This window comes from Macaca nemestrina, chromosome 2, assembly GCF_043159975.1.
Source record: "Macaca nemestrina isolate mMacNem1 chromosome 2, mMacNem.hap1, whole genome shotgun sequence".
Classification (NCBI taxonomy): Eukaryota; Metazoa; Chordata; class Mammalia; order Primates; family Cercopithecidae; genus Macaca; species Macaca nemestrina.
The window spans coordinates 105,059,197-105,078,200 of NC_092126.1; the positions used below are offsets into that span (position 1 = coordinate 105,059,197).

Sequence of the window (19,004 nt, forward strand, 5' to 3'; positions counted from 1 at the left end):
ACTGTATAATAAAGAAGTCCATTCTGCAGGGATTAAGTCAGAGACTCAAATTTTCATCTCAATAGAGTGTGCTCTGAGAATGTGAAGGAGTGATTCCAGAATATTCAAGAAACTTCAGGGTTTGAGGAATGTTCCTACAATGAGGAAGATTCTGCTACATGAAAGGCTAGAATACATTATACAACCACAATAATTATTACATATAGGGTGGAATAAAGAATATACACATACAGTTATGTGCCACATAATGACATTTTTGGTCAACGACAGATGGCATATACAACAGTGGTCATATAAAAAATTTTTTCTGTATCTTTTCTGTTTGGATACATAAATTCTTACCATTGTATTACAGTTAGCAGCAGTATTCAGTGCAGTAATAGGCTGCATAGGTTTGCAGCCTGGGAGCAAAAGGCTATACCATAGAGCCTAGGGGTGTAGTAGGCTGTGCCACCTAGGTTTGTATAAGGTAAATTCCATGATGTCTTCACAATGATAACACTGCCTAATGATGCACCATTTCTCAGAAGGTACTCCCACATGGCGCACGACTATAAATCAAAAGAAAAGAAAGGTAACACCTAGCACTGGATAGGAAAGAGTAAATTTAGAAAGGGAGTTAGACTGGTTAGACCATATCTCAAGAAAATATATCTCTAATAAATTAAAATTTTAAGGAAAAAATTTTGACTTTATTAGAATACTAAAAATGAGTAAATATTTACATATTGTTGGGCAAGAAGGCCTCTTTAGCATAACAAATGTAAAATGAATGAGAAAAATACTTATAACCTTAAAGTTTTTTTTTTAAGATGAAGTCTCACTCTGTCCCCCAGGCTGGAGTGCAGTGGCTCTATCTCAGCTCACCGCAAGCTCCATCTCCTGGGTTCACGCCATTCTCCTTCCTCAGCCTTACGAGTAGCTGGGACTACAGGCACCCGCCACCATGCCTGGCTAATTTTTTGTATTTTTAGTAGATACGGGGTTTCATCGTGTTAGCCAGGATGGTCTTGATCTCCTGACCTCATAATTCACCCATTTCAGCCTCCCAAAGTGCTGGGATTACAGGTGTGAGCCACCGCGCCCGGCCACCTTGAAATTCTTAATTTAAATATTTCTCAATGGCAAAACCACCATAAACAAACCAAATGAGGAAAAGATAACTTGCAGAATGTGGGTAAAACAAAAAAGTTAATATTCTTACTATATAAAGAGCTACTGCAAATCAATAAACAAACCACAGAAAAATGGACACAATTCACAAAGAAGGAAATAAATGGCCAAGAAGCATGGGGAAGAAATGGTCTACGTCATCGACATCTGGAGGAATGCAAATTAGAGCTAACAAGGGCACAATAAAATGGGCAGTTTCATAAAGGGAAGCTGGTAATATAAACTGTTCATCCTGTTTAAAAAAATTGGCAGAATGTTTTAAATACCTTTAAAATGCATATAATTTTGAGGGTCGGGAGGAGAGACAGGGTCTTCCTTTGTTGCCCAGGCTGGAGTACATTAGTAAGATCATGGCTCATTGCAGCCTCAACCTTCCAGGATCAAAGGATCCCCCAACCTCAGCCCAGGTCCCTCCCCACTCCCACCCCAAAGTATCTGAGATCACAGGCTCATGCAACCTAATTGTTTTATTTCTTGTAGAGACAAAGTCTCACTATGTTGCCCAGGCTGGTCTCAAACTCTTAGGCTCTAAGGATCCTCCCGCCTTGGCCTCCCAAAGTGCTGGGTCTACAGGAGTGAGCCACTATGCCTGGCCAAAATGTATATGAATTTTAACACAGAAATTCTATCCCTAGAGACTCTACAAAAGGAAACAAGGATGTGTCCAAGGATGTAGCCATAAAAAATGGTTTTTGCAGCATTATATATAATGTATAATACTGGGGAACTCCTAGATACTCAGTGATTGGGAATTGTTCAAATGATTTTTAGTACATCTACAAATGTAGGTATAGATAATTTTATAAGACAGCCAATAATATAGTGTTATATAAATGTAGATACAGTCACAGACATAGATAATAACAATACAATGTCGAGGAATAGTGGGGACAGACAGGTTCCAAACAGAGAATTTCAGAAAATGCTAAGTAAATCTCACCAGGAATGAAGAAACCATAGAATGAAGCAGGAAGATACTAACTTAAAATGGCAGGCAAGAAGCAAAATGTTGAGAGTTTTGAATAGTTGGGAAAATGCTGTTAATGTGTTCTACAATCTTTAGGTTAAAATGTTTCTAAGCAAGGGAAGGAATTGAGAAAGGTAATGTGTTAAAATGCAAATCTAATAGAATGCGACATGGATCTGAGGCTTAAGTTTACAGAGATGTGTGTGGAAAGAGATATTCTGGGTTTAGGTAAATAGCAGGCTGCCAAACAGCAAGGATATTGAGGTAAAATCTAACTTTTGAGAAGGTTAAGTACATTCCTCTAGACTGCTACAAGAAAGGGGTAGATGGCTGATTCTTCTTAGCATTTTCTGCACAGTGCCTTTCAAAATGTGAACTAGGTGACATCTTTAGTCTGCTTCAAAACTTTATAAAATAAAATTAGGTATAAATCAAACAATAGTTAACTTCAGGACTTCCCAGTCTTGTGAGTTTTATGTGATTGAGCTCTGTGTGATTCTCTGGTGTTTTGCATGGATACATAGATAAAAGTATATCAATAGTTAAATGGATACATAAATGAATAGTAAAATGGACAGTCAGGTGGGAAAACCTATATATACTCATATATATAGGTATGTATATATGTATATACATACACGTGTATGTATATATACATATACACACTTTTTTAAGTAAAAGAAACGTAGGTACTTCAAAATAAATGTTACATATAATTGTACATAGTAAGCTGTACTCTCTTCTGGGTTGTCTCTTCAATTAGATCAACAGCAAATTTTCATTATGAAAGCCTAAAATAGATAGAAGAAATCACTTAAATAACACTCAAGATTTACAAAACATATGCGAAGAACTGAAGTAGTAGAATTATCCTGACTATCCTGATTGAGAGGGAGCAAATAATATTTATCTTTATGCTCTATTACCTACCGTTGACTCCCAAACTATCCCAATTTACATTTCGGTAGTTAGTAACCCAAAGAGGGAGATTACTGTACCTAAATGTGCCAATTTAGGCACAGACTCAAAACATTATACAATGATTAAGTAAAAGAAATAAGGTAGAATATGATGATGCTTTTGATGAAAATTATCTGAAGTTAAATTTTTATCTACAAAAGATTTATCAAAGGTGAAAAACACCCCTTGCTCACAGATTGGAAGAATTAACATCATTAAAATGACCATACTGCCCAAAGCAATCTACAGATACAATGAAATCTCTATGAAAATACCAAAGTCATTTTTTACAGAAATAGAAAAATAATCTAAAAATTCATATGCAATGACAAAAACAAAAAAGGCCAGAATAGCCAAAGCAATGCTGAGCAAAAAGAATAAATCTAGAAGCATCACACTACCTGACTTCAAAATATATTATAAGGCTATAGTAACTAAAACAGCATGGTATTGGTATAAAAATAGACACACAGATCAATGGAACAGAATAGAGAACTAAGAAGCAAATCAACACATTTGTAGCCAATTAATCTTCAACAAAGCCATCAACAACACACACTGAGGAAAGGACACTCTCTTCAATAAATGGTACTGAGAAAACTGGAAAACCATATCCAGAAGAATGAAATGAGACCTGTCTCTCATCATATATAATCACAATAGATTAAAGACATAAAACCTGAAACTATAAAACTGCTAAAAGAAAACATAGGGAAAACTCTTCAGGACATCGGTCTAGGGAGAGATTTTATAGCTAAGACATCAAAAGCACAAGCAACAAAAACAAAAACAGACAAATGGGACTATATTAAACTTAAAAGCTTCTACGCAGCACAATAAAGTCAACAGAGTTTGTTGTTGACTTTATTCAAAAAATAAGAGACAATCTGTTTACTGTGAGAAAATATTTGCAAACTACACAACCAAGAGGGGAACTAATATCCAGAATATATAAGGAACTCAACTCAGCAGTAAAAAACCAATAATAATAATAATAATAATAATAATAATCCCATTTAAAAGTGAGCAAAGGACATAAATATTTCTCAAAAGAAGACATAAAAATGGCCAACAGGTACATGAAAAAATGCTCAACATCACATCAACAGGGAAATGCAAGTGAAAACCACAATGAGATATCATCTTATACTGATTAAAATGGCTACTCTGAAAAAGATGAAAAATAAGAGATATTGGCAAGAATGCTGAGAAAGGGGAATTCTTATGCATTGTTGTGAGAATGTAATATAGCCATTATGAAAAACAGTATGGAGACTTCCCAAAAAACTTAAAATAGAACTACCACATGATCCAGCAATCCCACTGTTAGGTATTTATCCAAAGGAAAAGAGATGAGTATATCAAAGAAACACATGCATTCCCATGTTTTTTGCAGCACTATTCACAATAGAAAAGATCAGGAATCAACCTAGTGTCCATCAACGAATGTGAGATACATACTCAATGGAATACTCTTCAACCACAAAAAAGAATGAAATCATGTCATTTGCAGCAATATGGATGAAATGGAGAAATGGAGGTCATTACATTAAGTGAAATAAGCCAGGCAGAGACAGACAAATACCACATTCTCTTATATGTGGGAGCCAAAAAAGTTTATCTCACAGAGTTAGAGGGTGGAATGATACATTCCAGACACTAGGGAGAATGTATAGGCAGAGTGAGGAATGAAGAAAAGGTGGTTAATGGGTACAAACATACAGTTAACTAGAAGGAATAGCTCTACTCTTTGATAGAGAAGTAGAGTGACTGTAGTTAACAACAATGTATTCTACTTTTAAAATAGCTAAAAGAGAGGACTTGAAATATACTGATGCATAGAAATACTAAACACTTGGGTAATAAGATACCCCAAATACTCTTGACTTAATCATTACACATTCCATGCATGTAACAAAATTTCACATGTACCCATAAATATGTACAAATATAATATATCCAAAATTTTTATGTTTTAAGACAGGGTCTCATTCTGTCACCAAGGCTGGAATACAGTGGCACGATCACAGTTCCCTGCAGCCTTGACTTTCCTGAGCTTAAGTGATCCTCCTACCTCAGCCTCCCAAGTAGCTAGGACTATAGGCACACAGCACCATGCCCAGCTAATTTTTTCTAATTTTTTGTAGAGACAGTCTATGTTCCCCAGGCTGGTGTCGAACTCCTGGCCTCAAGCAATCTGCCTGCCTCAGCCTATCAAAGTGCTGGGATTACATGTGTGAGCCACCATACCCAGACAAAACTTTCTTTTTTTAATTAAAAAAAAAATTAAGTAAAGAACAAAAATAAAATACTCCTTTCTATTGTGATTCCTATCAAAGATGGTCAAGTTCATACCTATTTTAACATAGAATGCTTATAGCTAAGGGAGACAAAGAAGCAATACAGAAGCATCCCAGTGTCCTTTGAGCCACAAACAGAGAAATCAGGTAGTCAAACTCAAGACTTTTGCTGGACATTATTCATAAGGCAACTAAACAACCCTACAGTGTGTTGCCACTGATAGATAAATTCCAGTTCCTAAAAGGAAATGCCATTCTAATTTGTAAGGAATATATTCCTTTCTCAGATTCTAAAAAACAAAGCCTTAATAATTTATGAAGTTATTATGGCCCTGATAATTTTACAGGTCACAAGAGAATTACAAAAAAAGAAGGGCTGTACTCATTTTCCCCAGGAGAGAAATGTTCAATGTCATACTGTTATAAAATATTGTAAGCACATTTATATCAGCATGATCTCTTTTCAATACAAACACTCAAAGCTAAAAATATATATATATAAAACTAAAATGTATGTTGGCAAAATGGTTCCAGTCTACCACAGGCAAATCGCACAGCATATTTTTCCCACAGCTTGCAACATCACTTAAGCCTTTTCTGACTTTGCTATCTAAAACAGCCAGCCCCTCCCTCATTCCCCTTACCAAGACACACACTCTCCCCTTACAATGTTTCATATTTTTCTTTATAGTACTCACAATTAGCTAAAGTCATCCCACATATTTATTTCTTTATTGCTTTGTCTTGACCACAGGAATGTAAGCTCACTGAGGGGCAGGAATTTAACCATTGCATCCCCAGTGCCTAGCACATGGAAGTCACTTAATATGTATTTATGGAATGAATTAATTTAAAAAAGAAAAAAAAGAGGCAGTGAGGAAGACTGGAAGGATCTTGAACTGCATATGCACAATCACACGATGTAGTACTAATACAAATTAGATTTACATTCATAAAAGTATGAAAATTTCCACCTCCCCAATAATAAGCAATGGTGTTTCCTGAGTGAAAAATCTAGTCCCATTTACAGATAAATACTAAAAGAGAAATGTCCTCACCTTATGTAACACATCTCAGAAAAAAATGTCCAAATAGTCAGCATAAGACTACTTTCAGTACTGACATTTCATTGATAATAACTTTGATATTAAACTTCTGAGAGGTGCTGATTTTAATTAATAAGGTCAATTTGGGCTTAAGTTCCATTAAACACTGCCTCTTCTCTTCTGCATAAACCTTTAAAATTAAATCTTGTCTCTCAGCTGAATAAAAATCATGGTGATTTTCTGAGTATATGTGGTATCTTTTCTCCCAGAAGAGAAGCAAATCTTTGCTTATTAATCACACAGATAACTGAGTTATGACACTGGCATTCCAACTATCTTGAAAAAAGGAAGAAGTGAGTGCATACACACCAAGTTATAGGCAAGGTCAAGATTCACATCCAAACAAGAACCACAAGATAAAGATTATCATGGCCAGTATCACCAACTTAGTTAGTACAGAGTTTCCTCAAGCTGGTGGCAAAATATGAAGTCAGACAGAGTCAAAGCATGACAAGGATTTGACACATCATTTTCAGCTTGAAGATGGAGGGATTCTGTAAGAAGAAATGCAGGTACCTTAAGGCACATAAGGCAGCACAGATATGGGTACTGTAATCCTATAAATGCACCATGGGTTGAGTAATTGCCCCCCAAAAAAGTATGTCTAAGTAATAACACCCAAAAAACACATCAATGTGACCTTATTTAGAAAAAGGGTTTCTGGCAGCCGGGCATGGTGGTTCACGCCTGTAATCCCAGCACTTTGGGAGGCTGAGGCAGGCTGATCACAAGGTCAAGAGATCGAGACCATCCTGGCCAACATGGTGAAACCCCGTATCTACTAAAAATACAAAAATAGTTGGGTGTGGTGGCACACACCTGTAGTCTCAGCTACTCGGGAGGCTGAGGCAGGAGAATCGCTTGAACCCGGGAAGTGGAGGTTGCAGTGAGCTGAGATCGCTCCACTGCACTCCAGTCTGGTGACAGAGCACAACTCCATCTCAAAAACAAAAAAAAAAGAAAAAGAAAGAGGTTTCTGAAGATGTAGTTAAGAAACTCAAGATGAGATCATCCTGGGTTAGGCTGGGCATGGTGGTTCACACCTATAATCCCAGCACTTTGCAAGGCAGAGGCGGGCAGATCACTTGAGGTCAGGAGTTGGAGACCAGCCTGGCCAACATGGGGCAACTCCGTCTCTACTAAAAATATAAAAATTAGCTGGGTGTGGTAGTACATGCCTGTAGTCCCAGGTACTCAGGAGGCTGAGGCAGGAGAATCTCTTGAACCAGGGAGGCAGAGGTTGCAGTGAGCCGGGATTGCACCACTGCACTCCAGCCTGGGTGACAGAGGGAGACTCCATCTCAAACAAAACAAAACAAACAAACAACAAAGAAAAAGATCATCCTGGATTTAGGATGGGCGCTAAATCTAAATCCAGTGATGGCATACCCATAAGAGAAAGGCAGAGGAAAAACTGAGACAGAGACACAAGGGAGAAAGCCGTATGAAAGCAGAAGCACAAATTGGAGTGATACCACCACAAACCAAATATCACTTGCAGACATCAGAGGCACAGAACGGATTCTCCCTCAGGGCCACCTGAAGGAACCAACGCCACCAACGCCTTGATTTCAGACTTCTGGCTTCCTGAACTGTTAAAGAATGAATTCCTACTGTTTTAAGATAGTTGGTGTATATAAATTGTTACAGGAGCACTAAGAAACTAATACAAACACAAGAAACTAAATTCTGTCAACAATCTAAATGAGCCTGGAAACAGATTTCTCTCCAGAGCCTCTAGACTCAGCCCAGGGGATGCCTTGATTTCAGTTATGTGAGAACCTGAGCAGAGAACCCAGGGACACTGTGGCAGACTTCTCACCTACGGAGCTGTGACCTAATAAATGGGCATTGATTTAAGCCACCAAGTTTGTGGTAATTCATTATGTATCAACAGAAAACTAACCAGACATTTACAGTTAAATTTTCTTGTATTATATTAATATTTAGAATCTAAAGTTATATAAAAGTTTTGATGGTAAGTATCCTTTTCTTGACCTTAGTGAAAATGTCCTTAATTAAAAGGTATTTCTAAAATTGTGATAAAAGGAGCACTAGAGTTCAGAAAGATATAAATAGGTAGGTCATGGGAAATACTGTCCTAAAGGCACAGAGTGTTGAGAAACCCTGAGCTTTAGAAAATATGAATTGTAAAACTCAAAAGCAAAGCACAGTTTCAGAAACAACACATGCTCCCTCCAGATTTACTAACATTATATAGGCCCAAAGTTTAATAAAGGTGGCTTCAATATAAACTTAATATTTCAGCAAACATTTTTACATACATGACTTACAAACTTCTTCAGTTAAAAAAAAAAACAACAACTTCTGAAATTCTTGGAACTGTCAGAGACTAAGCTCTGTAAAAAGGCAGAGGCTATCCCTATCTTGGTCATTAATATTTCCAACAATTAGAAACATGCCTGTGAAATAAGATACATTTAGTATTAGGTGAGTAAATGAACTGATGAAGAGAGAAAACATTGTCTCTCCAGCTTATTTCACCTGACTCTCAATGTGCAGGTTTCTGCCGGAAACAAGCTAGACTGCTTCCTCCTCTTCCATAGCTTTGCTTATCCCCCTCCTGCCTGGGGTGCCTGGCCCCTCGCCACTTTTTTTTGTTGTTGTTTTGAGACAGGGTCTCACTCTATTGCCCAGGCTGGAGTGGTAGAATCACGGTCACTGTACCCTCGACACCCCTGGGCTCAGGTGATTCTCCCACCTCACCCTCCTGAGTAGCTGGGACTACAGGTGTGCACCACCACGCCTGGATAATTTTTGTATTTTTTTTTCTAGAGATGGGGTTTCACTATGTTGCCCAGGCTAGTCTCAGACTCCTGGTCTCAGGTGATCCATCCACCTTGGCCTCCCAAAGTGCTGGGATTACAGGAGTGAGCTGGTGCGCCCAGCAGCCCCATCTGTTTTCTATCCAGTAATACTCAGGTTTCAAAGTCTAACTCAAATACTATCTCCTTATAAATGGTATTATAATCCACATGTGATAGGCACTAAACAAATCTTTTAAAGTTCATTCTTTTTGTTTTGTTTTGTTTTTGTTTTTTGAGACGGAGTCTTGCTCTGTCACCCAGGCTGGAGTGCAGTGGCGCGATCTTGGCTCACTGCAAGCTCCGCCTCCCGGGTTCAGGCCATTCTCCTGCTTCAGCCTCCCAAGTAGCTGGGACTAGATGCACCTGCCACCACGACCAGTTAATTTTTTATATCTTTAGTAGAGATGGGGTTTCACCAAGTTAGCCAAGATGGTCTCGATCTCCTGACCTCGTGATCTGCCAGCCTCAGCCTCCCAAAGTGCTGGGATTACAGGCAAGAGTCACCGCGCTCGGCCCCTAAAGTTCATTGTTTAGAAAGTAAAGCATGCACATGAGAAAGGATAATGATTCTTTGATATTAATTCATCAATTTAAATAGTACGCAGTTCATTCATGGTATTATGATAGATGTTGTGATGGTTAACTTTATTTGTCAAGTTACTCAATAAGTAGGGTACCCAGACATTTGGTCAAACATTTTTCTGGGTATGGCCGTGATGGTGTTCCTGGATGAGATTAACGTTTGAATCGGCACACTGAGGGAAGCAAGTGGTCCTCCCTAACATGGGTGAATCTCATCCAGTCAAAGACCTGAACAGAGCAAAAAGGCTGAGTAAGAGGAAACTCCTCCTGCCTGACTGCCTTGAACTGGGACACAGGTCTTCTTTGCCTTTTAACTGGAACAGAAACATTGGCTCTTCTTCAGTCTTTAGCCTGCCAGCTTTCAGACAGCAACTACACCACCACAGGATCTCCTGGGTCTCCAGCTTGTCAAACGCAGATCTTGGGACTTCTCAACCTCTGTAATCATGCGAGCCGATTTCTTAAAATAAATCTTTATTTCACACACACACACACACACACACACACACACACACACACAGCTCCTACTGGCTCTGTTTCCCTGGAGAGCCCTCATACAGATATTTATTCTTACAACTGAGCTTTTGTTCATATTACACAGCAGCTCTGATAAGCACCTGGAACATGGGTATTATATGGTACTTAACAAGATTGAATTATTGTTCTTCCTGAGCATTTTTCCAGAAGTATTAGAAAAGACATCCACCCTTTCTCTAGGATTACCCTCTCTGCCAGGAACCATTTACCTACCAAGTGGATGAGAATAGGAGCCTATATGAGAACAAAGCAGAGTAGATGTAGGCAGAGCAAAAAGATGGCGAGAAAGACACAAAAACGGAGTAGCACAGAAAGAAATCAAGCCCCTAAATCCAGCTGTATCCACAAGTCTTTGACTTCTCAGTCATGTGAGCAAATAAATTATTTTATAAGTTAATTTGAATTGGGTGTTACTGTTTGCAAATAAAGTCTTGAATAATACAATACTTCCCTGTGCAAACTGGAGAGCCTACCATACATGTGCATGAAAAGGCTGTCACAGTGGCTTTATCAAAAGTATTGTTTAAGGTCAAGGGAAAGCTAAAACTTTAACAAAATAAAATGTATCAACACCAATATGTCTACTTGCCAAATTGAAGTGGGTGCTACATAGTTCCCATGGACTCTAGTAACTTAATTCATAAGCTATTATATTTGTATACTCAATGGAGAGCATGAATTTTCCATTATTAATATTTCTAAACTTATAACTACCAAGAGTTATCTTCAAAGATGAAACTCCTTGCCAAGGTTCTAGTTTTCCAGAGTTAAGGAGGTTAAATGAATGTGTTACTTACATTTCATTTTTAAAAATTTTAACATTACATCTACTGAGCCCTTACTATATATGCCAGGAACGCACAAAAAGCATTATATATTTTAATGCCAATTCATTTCTATGAAGTATGTACCATTACTATTATTGCCCTATTACAATCTTCAAAGATTAATGAGATTAAAATAATGAGCCTAATAATAACAGTCATGGTGCTAAACACTTGTCAAGAGGATACTATTTGCCACACACTGTACTAAGTGTTTCAAAAGAAGCATCCTATTTAATCTTTACGATTACCTTCTAAGGTAGGTACTATTATCCCTGTTCTACAGATGAGAAAACTAAGGCTTAGAGACTGAAATGCAGACCCAAGGCTTATACACCACAACCAAATCAGTCTGAAAGGTTTGAAAACATTCCGCATCGCATCCAAATAAATTGCATACCATTATCTGAAGTGCATTTCAAGTTGTGTAATAAAAGCTTGAACTCATCTACATTTTTAATGCTCTTGAACTGCCATGCGGTTTACATTTACATTTTCCTCTTTAATTCCTCATCTCTGGAAAAAGTAAAGACTCACACTAAAGGAAATATTTATTCCAGCTCAATGAGTAACACAAGATCACTGATTTAGAGTTAGCACTTTTTATTTCACAAACTGTTCCAAAACTGGGCAGACTTCAGACATACAGAAATGTGGTTTCAGATTAACAGAGCTTTAAAAAAGCTATTAGTAAACTAAAAAGCTATTAGTGAAGTCCTGTTGGAGTAAATCTGATCCCTACTGTGTGGAGGAGACATCTCAGTCCTGAAAATGCCTCTCTACAAGGTTTTACATAGCAGATATCCAAAGCACGTATTTTCTTTTTGTTTTTGTTTTTTTCTTAAGAGACAGAGCCTTGCTATGCTGCCCAAGCTGGCCTCAAACTCCTGAGCTCAGGCAATCTTCCAGTCTCAGCTCCCCAAATACCTGGGACTACAGGCACGAGCCACTGAACCCAGATCTCAAGACACATCCTTTAAATATCATATTTTGTACAAAAACTACATTTAAGGCATTTTCTTGTCAGAAAGATGCATATAACTATATATGAACACTTTTAGAAGCATAAAATACACCAGAAACATTAATCCCATTAAAGAAGGGTATAATCTTTAATTAAATTCACATAAGTGTAGATCACAGACATACACTCACATATAACAAACATAACTGAAAAGTTACTTATTGATACTTTATCACTGAGCAAACTCCACATGACAAAGTTTCAAATAATTGTCTTACTTTGGGCATCAAAAGTACTCTTACAGTACATATTAATTATCAGAGCTGTCTCTGAAACCAACTGCAGAAGTGTAAAAAGGAAAAAAGAAACAAGAGGCTGGCCTAGAAATCAAGCCATTACAGATCAAACTCCAGTCAATCAAGACAGGCTCCCCCAGACAGCGGAAGGATCGACACAGAACACCCACACACTTACTATGAGGTACCATCCTCAACCAACTGGAGTAGTTGAGTGCTTCATCTATAGCAACTGGCAATTTCAGTTATTGGGGTTTTCTTTAATGTGAACCTAATATTATATGAGAGAGTTCAAACTCTTAACATTGGCCAAAATCAGAATGTAATTACATCTGGTTTGTTTATTATGATTTTTTTTTTTTTAAATGAGAACAGCAGGTCTCAAGAAGTTGAAACAGTCGAGGGAAGCATTAAGTTAGGCTGTCATTCTTATAAACCTGCCAAACCGACCCAGACTGTGGTCGAGGCCCTGAAGAAAGCCATGATCAGGCAGGCATGTTAATGCATGATATACAATCTAGCATTCGTTTAATTTCACAAAATCTTCTTTAATATCGACATATGGCATATACTTTTTGGAACTAGCTTTGATAAAATTGACAGTGTCCCCTCAACTATAAGGTGAGATTTTGGGGTTTCGCATGTTTGCATTAGGTGCTCTCAGTAGTCATCCTGCTGTGTGTTTGCTCTATGAGCAATGGAGTAAAAGAATACAAAACCCCTTTCTCTTGATGAATACTCATTACCTGTTCTGCCACCTCCACCCAACCCCTGAGAAAGTCCTGCTCAGAACTAAACCTAAGTTCTATTCCAAGAGTTTGGAGAAAGGCATTACCTGTATCTCTATTATTTCTGAGTAGAGCCAGAAGTCTCAATTTCATGTTCCAGTAGTCTTGTAATATTGATTTCTATCATAACCCTCACCCCTTGAGCCATGAACACCTTTAAATCTGCATAACTTCAAAATCATGCTTCTGGCAGAAAACAGATTAAGCTTTAAACGGATGTCTTCGAAGATGAACTGAGATTCTTCTGGGTCTTCTGCAGTCTAACAGTTCCTGCATCTGTCTCTAAACTTTTTTTACAATGAGTACACAAGCATATGTGTATAAATATAAGGACATCAAGACCCCAACCCCATCACTGAACCTCGTTTGACAGAAGCTTCCTGGGTAGCCTACACTTCCCTGCATAAATACAACTGCATGATACTTACTGGGGAAGTAAGACATCTCGAATGAGAGCCAGAAGATTGCTGTCAGAATCGACACTGGCCTTCTCCTTGCCATCCCCAAACTCCTGGTTCACGAGTAGAGATGTGGTTTCTGAGAGCAACCGCAAGCTAAAGAGTCTCCACTCCACTTGAAAGAAAAAAAAATGCCAAGAATGTGACTCCATAGAGATAGAATGAAAACAGAATGTGTAGCTAATGGAATTCTTGCTGGTGTCATCACACTTACCATTTTGGCTTTGAACCAAGGACACCAAGGGTGGCAGGATATAATCAACAACCTAAAAGGAAACATGTAAAAGACTTAGTTCAAATCTCTATGAACACAAAACTGATATCAACCACTATCTATATTTTTTCCACAGACAGAATCCCTAATCAAAGGAGTGAAAAAAACAATGGCTAAGTTTATTCTGGATTTCAACTCTCCATGACATTTAATAAACCACCAAGCTCATTTAACTCTAAAAAAGTCCTCAGGTCAAAATGGCATTATGAAAATCAAAACAGTAATTTCTCAAAACCTTCAGGGTCTATGAAAGGAACTTAGAATATAATGCAAAATCTAGTCGGCACAGGTTGGCATTAAACCATCAGATTAGTTATGTATAAGCTGGTGATCATTACTTCAAGTTTAACCTAAACAACAATCAAAATGTTGGGGAAAAAAGAGACACATAGTCCCCATGTTTTATCAAATACATCAAATAACTATGACAAGTTGGTCTTGGTTATTTTTAGAAATAGACCCCAAAGATGTATATCCACTAGACAAACCACCTCTGTGAGTTACCAGTTGTATCAGAGATCAATCAATATGGTTTAAAACTTAACCCCAAAAGACAAGTATTTTCCTCCAAAATACCAAAAAAGAAAGAATCCCTACGCTCATCTAATGATGAAAACTACTGTTTCATTTTATGAACTATTTTACTGACAACAAACAAAATTCCCATTGTTTGTATACTTGTTCTCTCTATACTGATAAAAGAGCAGGAGAATCTGTGCACCGCCAAATGACATCTTGCTCTCCATACCAACAAAACAATGCCCTGCAGAGGCAAGAATCTCCATACGTGATTGGTGGCCCACTAGTATTAACCTGTTCTATTTCCACTTGACATAGGAAATTTCTATGTGATAGTATATCTCAATATTTTTACAAGGACCCTAAGAACCAGGGGTGTTTAGTTCACCCTCTTCCACTAAGTGATGTCACATCACATCACTCAAAGCACAGATATCATGCTTCACCAAGGTATTTTGAGAACTCTAAACTTATAGTTATGTCTAAAGAAAAAGCTATGCAAAGGAAAGAAATATATGCTGCTATCAATACTACCAACATGATCAACAGCTATCTTAAAGGTTGAATAGTGTATATCACGAGAGGAGTAAGACTAAAACAAATGATCTAAGTGCCCAACTCAAGAAATTTAAAAACAATTAAATGGTCAAAAAAGCAAGCTTGGCCGGGCGCGGTGGCTCAAGCCTGTAATCCCAGCACTTTGGGAGGCCGAGACGGGTGGATCACGAGGTCAGGAGATCGAGACCATCCTGGTGAACACAGTGAAACCCCGTCTCTACTAAAACTACAAAAAACTAGCCGGGCGAGGTGGCGGGCGCCTGTAGTCCCAGCTACTCGGGAGGCTGAGGCAGGAGAATGGCGTGAACCCGGGAGGCGGAGCTTGCAGTGAGCTGAGATCAGGCCACTGCACTCCAGCCTGGGCGACAGAGCGAGACTCCGTCTCAAAAAAAAAAAAAAAAGCAAGCTTGTCAGAAGATGAATACAGAAAAATCAACAGTATTTATGAGACAGAGTAGGAATGAGGCTTGGCTCCAGCTCAACCCTACTAGAGCATTCTTTCATACATTCCCAGTGATCACAAAACCCACACCACTACCTCATTGATGCCATACCCGCTAACCCCAAGGCTTTAGTCATGCTATATTGTTCCACTGAGCTCTCAAAATGTTTAACCATGCCTTTTACTTAAAGAATTCCAGGAACTGGCCTTAGGAGATCCAAACTATCAAACCAAGTTGTGGAGTGTCCCACCTCAGGAAGGAATGGCAGCCTTGATGCTCCTGGCCAGACCGCCAGGTGGCCCATTACTCAAGATGACCATTGTAACCACATACACTGCCCTACACACCCTACTCATCATGTGCTTTGCCCAGTCCAGCACGCATACCCTACCCCTCGTATCAATTTCCATGCTTTGCCTAATACAAAATCCCAACCAGCTCTTTTCAGAGAGTCAGTCAGGGAATTATCTTTCTCTCTCTCTCTCATGCTGCTTCCCTCATCGCTGGACATAAGCTCCAATGAAGCCTTGTCCGGGAGAACTCTGTCGGCCTTATGTCCTATTGCATTAAGAGCCCAAGAACTCATGGTCAGTAACATATTCATTCAGGGCTTATCTGGGATCACCAGACCTGGGGAACTTTTTTCTCCTCTGTGGAGGGAGGCTTGTGAGCCAGCAGGACAGCGGGACGTGACCCCTTCGTGGCTGACAGGAAGTCACCTGAAGTTTTGATTCACTGCTGCTATGACTGGTGAGTTCTTCCTCCAGCCTCCCTGAGATTCCTCACAACCCACCCCAGACAATGCTTTCCCTTCCCTCCTGGTCTTCTATTTGTTGTGTCTTTCTTTTTCTTTCTTCTTCCTTTCTCCTTCCCTTCCTTCACTTTTCATTAACTTCATTGTTTCAGCCTAAATAGACACCCGTGTGGCACTGATTCAGCCTCAGTAGACACCCACGTGGCACTGGTTCAACCTCAACAGACACCCATGCAGCACAGGCCAAAACGGTCATTCAGTTCAGCTGGTACAAAACTCTGTCTGGCACTGGGCTCTGTAATTTTCTTTAAGTACGTTCCCTCCCTTTGCCACGCCTTGTGGGAAAGGGAAGGCTGTGGACTTTGTCGTCTGTCTGTTCAAGCCTGCAACAAACCCTGGGTGCTATCTTTGTGAAGAGAGGACTGACAGCACATGGGTCCTGAGTTTGTGTCACTCCCGTCCTGATCCATTTTTCCTTCTTGTGTGTTTCATTTGACATCTGATTCCCCCATGCAGACTGTCGGGTGGCATCTTGCAAAGATAAGAGGCTTTCCTTCGGTTCCTCCATAAAATGGACAAAAGATGACTTTCTCTTGTAATGCAGCTTGGCCCCCACAGCTATGCTTCAGTGAGCAGAGTCAACAAAAGCTGCTTTGCTCTTCCAGAAGCTACACAGAAAGGGAACCCAGAAACCTGGCATGCCAGCAAAAGGTTAAGGATTTCTTACTAGCCAGGCTTCTGGCCTGCTTCTCTGTGCAAACCAGTTGAGTGAAATGGTAAAGATAATTGTTTGTCTCAAGGCCTATGACTCCTATAAGCCTGCTGTTTGGCAGACTCGTCAGTTACAAACATTGCTGCAGGTCCTTGAAACAAAAACTGGATGAGGTTTCCCTTTCATTTTATTTTCTGTCTTTGGGAGCTTGACCTTATGACCATGGGGGGTTCCTTTTCTTGCTATCTAGCATCCAGAAGGTGGGAATTCCGAGGCTCATGTCAGGTAGCCAGTCTGAAAGAACCTGGAGTCTGAGACACAAGCACAAATTCTTTGTCCCAAATGTGTCAAAAGCCCTTGGAGATGAGTTCTGTCTTAAAAGGTCCCACCCCAAGGGGCTTTTGTCATCTTTTGCTATCTTAAATCTATTTCAGACAGTAAATTCTTAGAGACCATGGAGATGCCTCCTCTACCCCCTCTCTAGAAATACCACTTGCTTATATTATAAAAACCTGAAAAATTACCATCTGAGCTTTAAAGTGTTTTAGGATTGAGTCGCTATTGAAACTAAGTACATCATTAAAGGAAAAGCACTTTTCTCATTCTCAACAATTTTTAAAGGGTTTAAATTAAAAAGAAGGATGCATAAGAATGTCATGGCTAGCCTTACCAATTATCTTGAGCAGGTGAAATTCCTTGCAAGCTTGAAAATGGCTACTCGAGTTTCCTTCTGGGAAGACCAATGACAACAGCCTCATGCTGTAGTTCAGTGGCTAAGGCTGTGCCTTTTCACAATGGCTGCCTGGGTTCAATACCTGGCATCGAGAATGAGTCCTTTCTGGTTTTATATTTGTGTGACCTTTGCCATTTATTATTTTCCCCTCCATGAACAACTTCTGACTTCCTGTCTTGAATTTTCCTTTCTCTGAGCTACCTTTGAGGTGATTCTAAATCTTATAAAAACTGCTTGCCCTAAAAGGTTAGGCAAGGACAATAACTTGTTCAGCAGGAAGTAGCTTCCGAAGATGAGATCTTCGGCCCTTTCTCCTTAAGCATAAAGAAGGTGAAATTTCTCAGCAGGGAATGAGACAGCAGGAATGGGGCTTGGCTTCAGCTCACCCTCACCAGAGCATTCTTTAATACATTCCCACTGATCACAAAACCCACACCGCTACCTCACTGATGTCTTACCCACTAATCCCAAGGCTTTAGTCATACTCTGTTGTTCTTCTATGCTCCCATAAAGTTTAACCATGCCTTTTACTTAAGGAATTCCAAGAACTGGCCTTAGGAGATCCAAAATAAACCAAAGTTGTAGAGTGTTCCACCTCAGGAAGGAATGACAGCCTTGTTGTCATTGGCCAGACCACCAGGTGGCCCATTTCTCAAGATAAACATCATAAGCAGTTGTGCTGACCTATATACCCTACCCTTTACGTTCTTTGCCCAGCCTAGGCTGCATACCCTACCCTATTTATTAATTCCTATGTCTTGCCTAATAAAAATTTCCAGCCAGCTCTTCAAAGAGTTTGTCTGGGAATTCTCTCTCATGATACTTCCTTTATGCCCAAGCATAAGCTCCAATGAAGCCTTGTATGAGAAAACTCTTTTGGCCTCATGTCAATTTCTATTGCACTGAGAGCCCAAGGACCATGGTCAGTAACATTTATATGTACCTACAACAACCAACTGAATAACATAATTCAAAAAAATTCCATTTACAACAGGAATATTGTGATCTTAGCAAGAATATATATATGGATATAAATGTATGTGTGCATATATGTGTGTGTATACGCATATGAATATATTTACAGGTACTATAGTCGTTGATGGACTTCTGGGTTCTAGACCAACATGTAAAGAGTTTGGAAATCATCACAAGCAACCATACAACAAAGAAAAAGCTAAACAAACTAAAAATCAACAACTTTTCTTAGATAGGTCAAAGAATTAAAGTC

At 39.1% G+C, this 19,004-nt stretch overlaps 1 protein-coding gene across 9 annotated transcripts in view; it reads right to left on the minus strand.

The window, feature by feature from the left end:
* The window catches only part of LOC105480615 (unc-51 like kinase 4), a 682,911-nt gene that overhangs the window by 415,680 nt on the left and 248,227 nt on the right, over nt 1–19,004 (minus strand). For all 9 annotated transcript variants that reach the window (XR_011619999.1, XR_011620000.1, XM_071091486.1 and 6 more), the window contains 2 exons: nt 13,998–14,049; nt 13,754–13,898 (listed from right to left, as the gene is read on the minus strand). Coding sequence is in view for 7 of the 9 variants with exons in the window: in XM_071091486.1 (XP_070947587.1) it covers nt 13,754–13,898; nt 13,998–14,049 (197 nt within the window). In the remaining 2 variants the exon portion in view is untranslated. The remainder of the gene's footprint in view (nt 1–13,753; nt 13,899–13,997; nt 14,050–19,004) is intronic.